The following is an 11,371-nucleotide window of genomic DNA, read 5'->3' as shown; positions in this document are numbered from 1 at the left end:
GCTGACCTTGAACTGAATTAGGCCTACGCAGGTTAAGTGTCGGAGGAAATTGCGTACTTAATCTGTGCGCTTCCCGCGAAAGCTCCGCAGTAGTAAAAAGCAGCAGCAGCAGCAGCAGCAGCAGCTGCAGCAGCAGCAGCAGTAGTAGAAGGGATTTGCCTTTGAAACGACTCCTTTTACTTCGTTGCTATGCTAAACGGACGAGTCTCAGCAAAGTCCATTGAGTACGGGAGACTGTCGTCGGACCATAAATCTCCATTATTTTATTTTTTCCTTCCCAATTACTCCCACAACACCAGCCCCCACTCTCATTCAATGACAGATGTCTCTTTTCATAATACTGTTTCGTATACTGTATATTCCACAAGTTGTTAAGCGTTCTGGGTATTTGTATTCGATTCTAAATGGTTAAAGTTTTAAACTGGAACTCTGCGTCACCATAGCTATCAAATACTCAGCTGTACAGTCATTTTGGAATACTACCATATTCGGTCATCCTCTCGTGTTCTTGTCAACTATATAGAAACTTATATTTCGAAACAATCATGTGTTTTACCAAAAGGAAAACTTACAATTTACTTTCCCAACAGGAGCCCATGTTGCTCACGTACCTGGCCGACCCATCAAGAGTCAAACGAGTAGCTGCAGCTCCAACTCCAGGGGGATATGCTGCCGCTGCATCATTATCATCGCTGGGGATCGAGTGGTTGGGTGCTGCGTTTGTGTATTTAGAATTACCCGTAGTTTATTGGACGCCCCCTCCTATCCTGAGAGGCGTAGCATCAGTAAGAGATACATATAAAGGACGCCCAAAAGGGCTGAGTCAGATAGTAGAACAACCCCTGTCTTAAGTACTGGGCTTTAACATTGAAGTAAGTACAGTTCGACCTAAAATATATATATATATAAATATATATATATATATATATATATATATATATATATATATATATATATATATATATATATATATATATATATGTATATATATATATGTATGTATATATATGTATATATATATGTAAAAATATACAAATATATATATATAATATCCATATATATATATATATATATATATATATATATTTTATATATGTTACCGAAGGGGGATATATTTTAGTTGATATATATATTCCACCGTCTATGTATGTAACCAGCGACGGACGAGGAATCAGAATATATGACGCAGCCGACTATATATATAAATTATATATATATATATATATATCGGAAAATATATTATTTCCGTGTGTAGAGCGAATTGACAGAAATTTCAGTCATCACGCGTAATGCACTTAGGACATTTGATCCCCAGGATTGTACTAAACATGGCGAAATATATTTGACCCCTCAGGGATAAATAAACCCGGCGATACAGTGTAGGTGACTCATGTTTCGCCGTGTTTAGTACTAGCTCCTGGGGATAAATGTATATAAGCGCATTACGTGTGATGATGAAATTTAGTCATATAATGATGATTATATGATATGTATATATATATATATATATATATATATATATATATATATATATATATATATATATATATATATATATATATATATATATATATTTACATTTATGTAAAAAATAGATAAAAGAAAAGGAGTGATACCCTCTCCTAAAAGAATACACGTCTGAGGTTGAATATTATTAATAACAATAACATTTTAACACATGCATGACAGGAGAAATGATAATAATGATAATAACAGTGGTAAGCACGCATACATATACCACACACTAATAATTACAATGTTCATAGCTGAGGCTACATTTATTGTAACGGTAGAATCTACACAAAATCACGTATGCAAAACAGATAGACAATGATTGAAAAATGATCACAGTGTCACTAGTCTTGACATAAATAAGCATTGTCATAATTACATTAATAATCAGATTCCTAATTTGTCACTTTTCTGGGCCACATCAAAAAATTTATTTGGGCATTGCAAAATTTTTAAACCTTTTGAGTATGTCACTGATGGACTCTCGTAGAAGTAGGTGTATTACTTTGTCATTCCCTAAGTGAAAGTTAAGAACTCGGGAGAAGGAGAACGCGATGGAGAACGGGACTTTGATCAATGGCTTCAGTGACGCTCGTTCTTGTAACGGCAATGGTTTTTGTGACGGAAGAACTATACGAAATTCTTATCCTGTAAGGTGTCCAGTTTTATACACGTTGAAGCACTTGGGTCATTTACCTTAGTTTTGCCTCACTTTTCTTACAACTATAAATTTTAAAGTAGAATGTCTTTAAATGTCACTATAAATTAATTTCTTGTAGTGGTACACAACAACAATGGTTTGAGGATGAAGGGAAAAGTTTTCGATAGCAATCAGGTGTCTGTTTCCAAAGGATTTTGGCTTTCCTTGTGCATTGCCAGTTCTCATGTAATAAAAGCATCCTATGCAAGTTTTTAGTTTCATTTAACGAGTGGTGCGACAAGACAGTCATGCCAAAGAGTATATTTTGGGAAACAATTTTAGACATTAGAAATATAATGACGTATGTAACTACAAGAGAATTTAGCAGATACTTTTCAGAACAGCAGAGAATTTTAGTTTTGTCTTCTAAGAATATACTGGAAGGCATTATAGGAATTTCTCGCTCCAACACAAAAGAGTAAATTTGATGTGAGAGTATATAAATATATAATATATATATATATATATATATATATATATATATATATATATATATACAAACGCATACACATACGCATATATGTGTGTGTGTGTGTGTGTGTTTGAGAATGAGAGATGGAAACCTACACCCAATCACATTTAGATCTGTGATGAATTATATGGCCAAGAAAATGTTTGTTTAAAAGTTGCATGCATGATCTGCTCTCATTCTTCAAAATATACCTTGAAATTAAGTTTGGTTGCAGAAGTTCGTAGATCGCACAGAGGTCAAAATACAGAGCCCATTATAATGTATATTTTTAATTATAAGTATAAATTGTCGTTTTACAAACGCCAGATCGAGCTATCAAGGCGATTCGCCTGAGCAAGGACTTAAAAACCGATGGTTTGAATCCACAGATCCTAAAAGCTTTTGAACATTTTTCATATTCACGAAAACAGACTGTTCTTAATGAATTATAAATCAATACTTTATTTCCAGGGGCGCGCCGAAGTTCGAATTTCAGGTAATGATCAAAATTGAGTTATTGACTGTTGTGGACTGTTTTATATATAAATAAACATATCCTGAAGCGTTGTTATTAAAAAAAATAGATTCGTTTATTGACAGTTTCGTTCATCGCTTGTTACGGCTTGTATGGCAGTGTGAGCGACAAATTGTCGCAAAACTAGTAAATTTTCTTGTCCCGTTTTGTTCGAAATCATTGACATTCTTTTGTCACCCACTAAAATATTCCATTCTCTGTAGCGGTGGCGTCGAAGAAAACGTGTGATCAGTGTAACTCGCTCAAGATATTCCGATCGTCTCGGGACACGAAATTGTCACCATAGATGTACTGAGCCCAAAAATTTACATATAATGTTTTATATTTCTTGACCTATTATTACAACTTTGTATTTATTGACTTTTTTATATTTCTTGACTTATTTTTGCAGTAAAATAAGCACGACATGTAAATCAACATGCTATAAGCAAATATACAGACATGCAAATGAGTAGCTATCTTCCTCACCACCATTCACATGTACGAAATTTGTCATCATAAGTTGAATAATTTAAAAGTCACTTTATTTTGTTTAACAAAATAGAATCAACATTGTTTTATTTCCTCAGGATATCTATACGGGGTGTCTATTCACGAATAAAAGAAGTATATGGCACATTGCCTTCAGGCGTGCCATGTAGTGCCACGGTATACCTCGTGAGTCATGCCACGCCTCCTGGCTTTTTAGTGCATTTCTGAGTACCATTTTTTTGCCATAATAAGAGCAAAGAAGAGATGTATTATAAGAGAAATATATATAAAAAAAACTATATACCCTATGAGAATTGAAAAGGCAAAAGAAGTCAGAACAAAAGGCAAGAGTCTCCAGTGGAGAAATGTCACGAATGTTAATCACCAAAGAGGAAACCAAGCACGGATCACATTTCTTCCCGTCCGATTATTTTGTAAATTTCAAGGGACGTTTCTTTTATGAAGAACTACTACTTTTGTTGTGAAAATCAGCTTTCTAACTATCATAGTTTGAAAGTTATTACAAAATAAGCAAACATTTTTTTTTGCCGTTTTCTCCTTACTTTTTTTAAAAGGTAAAGGACCATAACTCGAAGAAGAGTGAACCAAACTTAATAACACTTTCACAGCATGTGGTATATCAATATATCTTTCATTTAGCGTGAGGAAAACTATTTTCTGATTGCAAAATTTTTTTTATCTGATTTATGAAAAAGCCATGTTTTTTTAACTGCAAATTTTACAACTTAGATGTCGAATTTCTTTATTTCCTGAGGAGGGTATTTTCAGTATTAGTTGTTCAATAAGTGGCAAAAATTTGAAGCAAATCCCTTCAATCACAATGTAGCTAAGGTCCCCTACTTTATAATGGGGCCTCATGGCAGCACCGGGCCCCTTAGCCATAGTGTTTACAGGATCAATGCTAATTTTTATTCATAACTTGTAATAATAAACAGGTTTTTTTTAATTTGCAAAATATCCAGTGCATGTACAATTTCTGTTCATCCATATGTTTAACCATTCTTATCTAAACAGGATTCAATTTTTCTTTTTGAACCTGTATATCCGACACCAAACTTTCCCAAGAAACTTTGGTCGTAAAAATAATAGAATTTTAAATGCTTCCGTACAGCATAAACACACAAAGTGCATTATTTTCTTCATAGGTATAAACCGTGCTAAAACTGTTCAATATATACTGATAAATGCGGAACGAAGAAAGAATAAACAAGAATTTACGACAAGAGAAAACTAACGATTTACTTCGAAAAATACGATGATAACGAATACAATGAAATTAAAAACGAAATAGGTAACAATGGTCATAAAAGTAGCTGAGTAAAAGCAAGAACTTGGCTTCTCTGACCTGTGAGCTTCTTGTCCTGCTGCTTTCTTGATGTTATGGAGGGGCAGGAGTAGTGTTGTATGTAGCTAATGAGGATGGTAGTGGGTGGGGGTACATGTTTTGCATATGAGGATGTAGGGATGGTACTTTGTGGTGTCTCGGTTTGAACTCTGCATTATGTATATATATGTATGAACAGCCTATATATATATATATATATATATATATATATATATATATATATATATATATATATATGGTGTGTGTGTGTGTGTGTGTGTGTGTATGTATATGTATAAATATATATATATAATATATATATATATATATATATATATATATATATATATATATATGCATATAATACAGTATATATATATATATATATATATATAATATATATATATATATATATATATATATATATATATATATTTCAGGTGGAATGCCACTAACTTCTCGAAATCTACAAGGCATTAAACAGAGGTATATAGACAATCTCTCGGGAAAACACTGAGCAGTAGTAAAAAATAGAGTTCATCTTGAAGTGGTTGCTAATATACGCATTTTACACCACCTCAGAATTCAGGAAACAAAATATGGAGGTGCGTATCATGAAGAATTCCGTTTGAGTTTGTAATCCTGTTCTCCTCAAGAATTCCATATCATATTTACACCTCTTTTTTACCGGATCGCAAAATTCCTGCAATGACCTTCAATAAGTTCTTCATAGTAAATAAATAAGAATTTTTATGTGATTTTAAACAGTATTTGTTAAACACTCCAGTAATTGTATACTTCATTATATTTCTAATGACTAAAATTGTTTCCAAAAATATAGTCTTTGGCTCGACTGTCTTGTCGCACCACTTGTTAAATGAAACTAAAAACTTGCATAGGATATTTTTATTACTTGAGAACTGACAATGCACAAGGAAAACCAAAATCTTTTGTAAATAAACACTTGGTTGCTATCCAAAACCTTTTCCTTCATCCTTAAACAAATATTGCTGTGTAACACAACAAAAAATTGATTTATAGCCACATTCTGCTTTAAAGTTTATAGTTTTAAGAAAGTGAAGCAAAACCAAGGTAAATGACAATGACTTAAGTGCTTCAACATGCGTAAAATTGGACACCTCAAGGATAAGAATTCCTTATAGTTCTTCCGTCACAAAAATCATTGTCGTTACGAACGAGCATCACTATAGCCATTGATCCAAGTCCCGCTCTCCCTCGCGTTCTTCTTCTTCTTTTGGCGCTCTTAACCGTCAACTGGGGAAGGCTGGATGAGACCCGCCTCTGTGCAAGGGCAGCACTCCTGTTTGGCTTCGCTGATGATGATGGTGGTTATGATGATTGTGGTCGTCTTACCAGGGGCACGGGCTAGACCGCGGCCAGGACATTCGCAGCATCGGCCTAGATTGATTCCGAGTTTCCCTGGAGCTTGTCGCTTTTCTCGTGATGGGTCGGCCAGGGACGAGAGTAACATGGGCTCCTGTTGGGAAAGTAAATTGCAAGTTTTCCTTTTGGTAAAACACTTGATTATTTAGAAACAGAAGTTTCTATATAGTTTACAACAACATGAGAGGATTACCGATTATGGTAGTATTCCAAAATGACTGGAAAGTTGAGTATTTTATAGCTATGGTGACAGAATTCCGGTTTAACACTTTAACCATTTGGAATCGAATATAAATACCTAGAAGCTTAACTACTGTTGTAATATATACGAAACCGTAACTATGAACAGCGACCTCTGTCACTGAAGTACAGAGGGGGCTGGGGTGAGGGATGGAGGGTAATTGCAAGGAAAAGAAAAAAAGCAAGAATTGAAGGAGATTAATCGTCCGGACAGTCTCCCGTACTCAGTGGACCTAGCTGAGAATCATCCGTTTAGTAGGAGTAACGAAGTAAAAGGAACAGTTTTAAAGGCAAATTCTATCTACTACTACTACTACTACTACTACTACTACTACTACTACTACTACTACTACTACTATATTCGCGCACTGAGGAGCTTTCGTGGGGAGCACACATATTAAATGCGGCGTTATCCTGACTCTTAACCTGCATAGGCCTAATTCAATTCAAGGTTAGTTCAAAATACGTGGCTAGGCAATTTATTCTTTGATTCCAAACTGCAGTAGTTTTAGCAAAATACATTTATCAAAACTACTCTTTTCATATTAAATTTCAAACTTTATTGTTTCATTAATAGTCTGCTTATAATGTCCACACTTCATTAAAAAGAAATGCTAAGAACTCATTCGCTGGATTAGCAGATTTGCAGAGAATAGAACACCAAAATTAGCGTGAAATTTTCCATAGTTAAACTGAAAGATAGAATCCTGAAAATAATCAAGGAAGTAACTGTGTCGCCATCACACTTAGCTGTTAATATTCAATGATTATATGTATATATATATATATATATATATATATATATATATATATATATATATATATATATATATATATATATATATATGTGTGTGTGTGTGTGTGTGTGTGTGTGTGTGTGTTTTTTTTGTGTTTTATTATTTTTCTGGGAGCGCTCAGATCAGTACTTTTCTATTTCTTCGGTCCGGTGGCTGTTTCTCTCTGTTGCCAAGCTTTCTCATAGTTTTTCTGCTTACATTTTCCCTAGATTTCTATAAACTTCCATCCTTCAAGTGGCAAGCCTATTTATTTCGTCCCAAAACCTTTCTTCTAATTTTTTTCTCTCTTTTTTAACCCTTGTGAGACCTCAGCTAGGTGAGAGAATTAAGTTGTTCGTCACGTCGACTTTCTTATAAAAATCAATATATAAATAAATAACGGGGAAATTATCTAAATAAAAAATAAATATATACATAAATAAATAAATAAATCATTAAACGGACATGTTTGCAGTCACGCTTACGTTACGCATGCAAAGGCACCTTAAATGGATTAGAGATATAATCATCTCGTGGACGATAAGGCTACTTGCGCTCTGTTTAAGAAACTGAATGGATTGTCTGATACGCATACTTTCAGAGACGGAAGCGATGACAAGAACAGTCATCCTAAACTTACAAAAGCAGTAAGAGAAACTCTGAATGGATTGTCAGACAAGCAAAGCGATGAGAAAAAAAAAAAAAAAGTTTTCCTAGTGCAGCTAGACTAACAGAAGCAGTAAATTCTATTCGAAAAAGAATGGATTGTGCAAAAAAAAAAAAAGTTTCCTAGTGACTAACAGAAGCAGTGAACAGGACACTTCCTTTATGTCACGGACATTGTTGATGTCTATAAAACGAACAGTTCCTCACCGCGTTCTTATCTCGTAGCATGAAAAGACAAATGGGTCTGTTTTGAAGAACTTACGGCTGCTGGTTCAGGAGCAGGCAAAGCCTCAGCATTAGAAATATGGCCATCGCCACCAACAGAAGAGACAAGATGTAAGTCTTCATTGTGGATAAGGTTTGGTTTTCTACCTGATTTTTAGACCTGAAAAAATAGCAAGGTTTCATTTTTTCTCTAATATATATAAATATATAAAAATTATATATATATATATATATATATATATATGAGGTTTCATTTTAAATCTAATATAAATATATTTACATACATATATTGTTATATATATATATATAAGACCTCTTAAAGCAAGACATTTACTAAATAAAAAAATATATATTGCTAAGGAAGTTTGGTAGAAATGGTTTTGAAATTCACAAAAGTTAGTGATAACAAACAGATTGTTAAGTTCACAAAATGCCCAATGCAAGTACAATTTCTACGCTCTCCTTAAGTTCATTCCTTTTTATATACGAAAAAGTTTTTTACTTTATAAACCTAAGCGTTCGACACTAAATTTTGTCAAGAAACTCGGCCGCAAAAATAATACTTAAATTCTTTCCTATAACATAAACTTGTTAAGTTCATTGTTAGCATCATAGAATAGATTATGCTATTAACTCTTCACTATATAAAGTCAAGAGAACGAGGGATGTCAAGAAAGAATAAACATAAATTAACAACAATAGAAAACTAACGATTACACTGCAGTTGACAAGAACGATACAAGTAACGGTGGTAAAAAAAGTATCGGAGTAAAACCAAGAACTTGCCTTCCTCTGAGCTGTGAGCTTCTTGTCCAGCTGCTTTCTTGATGTTCTGGATTTCCTCGCGACTTTATATAGACTAGTAGCTCCTCCCTACTGCATGGAGGGGAAGGAGTATTGCTGCACGGAGCCAGTGGGATGGGGTGAGAACATTGTTTAGCTTATGGGGATTCCCAAACAAGGATAATTACCAGTCTTGGGAGGATGTAAGGATTGTCCTTTGTGAGTGACGTCGCCGAAGCTTTTTGGTTAGCGGAATGCCTGTAAAGAAATTTTTAAAATCTAAAAGGAAAAAATTTTTGTTACTTGCCAAATTAAGGTTCATGTATGGGAATTCAATCATGCAAAAATTGCTCAGAAAGCGCGCCTTAATATCAGGAAAATTATTTTTCATTGCAACATTTTTTTTCTCTGATTTATGAAAAAGCCATGTCATTTTAACTGCAAAATTTATCAATTTAGAGGTCGAATTTATTTCCTGAAGAGGGTATCTTCAGCATTAGTTGTTTAATAAGTGGCAAAAATCTGAAGCAAATCCCTTCAATCTTAAGACAGCTAAGGTCACCTACTTTATTATGGGGCCTCATGACAGCACCTGCCCCCTCAGCCGTAGTGTTTACAGGATCAGTGCTAATGTTTATTCATAACTAATAATAATAAACAGATTTTTTTAATTTAAAAAACGTCCAATGCACATGCAGTTTCTGTTCATCCATATGCTTAACCAGTTTTATCTAAAGAGGATTCAATTTTTCTTTATGAATCTATGTATCCGACGTCAAACTTTCGAAAGAAACTTTGCCTGTAAAAATAATAGAATATTAAATATTTCCGTACAGCATCAACGTACTAAGTGCATTATTTACTTCATAGGTATAAACTGTGCTAAAACTTTTCAGTATAGAAAATCAAAAGAAAATTATATTGAACTGATAATTACGGTGCGAAGAAAGAATAAACAGGAATTTACGAAAAGAGAAAAATAATGATTTACTTCGAAAAATACGATGTTAACGAATACAATGAAATTAAAAACGAAATAGGTAACAACAGTCATAAAAGTAGCTGAGTAAAAGCAAGAACTTGCCTTCTCTGACCTGTGAGCTTATTGTCCTGCTGCTTTCTGATGTTATGGGGGGGGCAGGAGTAGTGTTGTATGTAGCTAATGATGATGGTAGCGGGTGTGGGATACATGTTTTGCATGTGAGGATGTAGGGATGGTTCTCTGTGATGTCTCGGTTTGAACTCTGCAATATATATTTATATGTATGTATGTCTTCTTCTTCTTTATTTATGTATATATATGTATATATATCTTTATAAATATTCCGCTGTTCGCCCTCTCTGCATTAGTGAAAAGGAATATTATTCTAACAAAGACAGAATGACGTCTCTGTCTATGCTAAGGGACTCTTTGCAGGCAGAGATAGGCTGGGTGTATTTCAAAAAAGCAACGTCTCTAGTTAGCATTAGGGGCCTAACACCATAGAGAGGGTCTTACCAAGTAACCTTTAGTAAAGGCGGTCTTAAGCTCCTTCTTCCTTATTCTATGTATCGGCGATGTTTGCCAAATTTTCAGACTCCTTGAGGCATGAAGACATACTGATGCGAAAACAATCCAGCATTAGACCCCGAAAGAGGTCAGGGAGAGTACTGCCATTACAGAAAGGAAACGCGTTGTATGTAACTAATTCTTTGTACTTGCCCTCTTACTGTTTCATTGGTATTAGTGAGACGAACGGCCATTTTCAAGACTTCTGATTGTCAGTTGCATGTGCAAGCGACCCACGTCAACGGTAACTTTGAAATTTGCCAAATTTCCATCTACTCGTTAGTATCTCTTTCTGCATTTCCAGTTTCCTTTGTTTTCCCACTTCACCACCATCTACGATAACCTGGTATAACTAATTTACTTGTATGAAGTCTAGTGTAAGAATAATTAATATTGCTTAGTGACACTATGTAACCTATTCCCGTGCAGTAAGTAGGACTTAGAGAAAGTTAAGTAGGTAAATTTCAGGCAACCTTGTGCCTCGACCCCATTGTTCAGAAGAGAATTAGCCCTCACTAATACGAAACTGCGTGCTATATCTACCAGCATAGACCTCCGTTGTGTTGTAACTTTACTTGAAGCAAGGGAAAATTTACTGTATCCGATGTGGGCGATAGTTCATGTAATTTCCTAGCTATAACCGCACATTCTTTCTTTGTCGTGACCAATTGGGAATAAAGGGGGGTATTATGTAATCCAGGTGTTGCAGAGTAA

General features: G+C 34.4%; 1 protein-coding gene across 1 annotated transcript; it reads right to left on the bottom strand.

Annotated features, from left to right (window-relative positions):
• Positions 1-5,905: 5,905 nt before the first annotated feature.
• LOC136837638 (uncharacterized) lies at positions 5,906-10,299 on the bottom strand. The gene is made up of 3 exons (XM_067102515.1): positions 10,203-10,299; positions 8,363-8,472; positions 5,906-6,512 (listed from the first exon to the last, which is right to left on the bottom strand). The coding sequence occupies exons 1-3, from the start codon at positions 10,297-10,299 to the stop codon at positions 6,279-6,281; spliced, it is 441 nt and encodes a 146-aa protein (XP_066958616.1). The 3' UTR covers positions 5,906-6,278.
• Between the last annotated feature and the right edge of the window lie 1,072 nt (positions 10,300-11,371).

Source organism: Macrobrachium rosenbergii, chromosome 59 (genome assembly GCF_040412425.1).
Source record: "Macrobrachium rosenbergii isolate ZJJX-2024 chromosome 59, ASM4041242v1, whole genome shotgun sequence".
Lineage (NCBI taxonomy): Eukaryota > Metazoa > Arthropoda > Malacostraca > Decapoda > Palaemonidae > Macrobrachium > Macrobrachium rosenbergii.
Note: the sequence above shows the minus strand (reverse complement) of the source record. Positions and strands in the feature narration are given on the sequence as shown.

Bases quoted from the DNA above. Each gene is read 5' to 3' on its own strand.
- LOC136837638 (XM_067102515.1), bottom strand. From the start codon at position 10,299: ATGTATCCCACACCCGCTACCATCATCATTAGCTACATACAACACTAC. The intron at 8,473-10,202 runs GTCAGAGAAGGC...TCTAAAAATCAG, and splicing joins GCAGGACAATAAGCTCACAG to GTAGAAAACCAAACCTTATC. The intron at 6,513-8,362 runs GTAAGTTCTTCA...CTTTCCCAACAG, and splicing joins CTGCTCCTGAACCAGCAGCC to GAGCCCATGTTACTCTCGTC.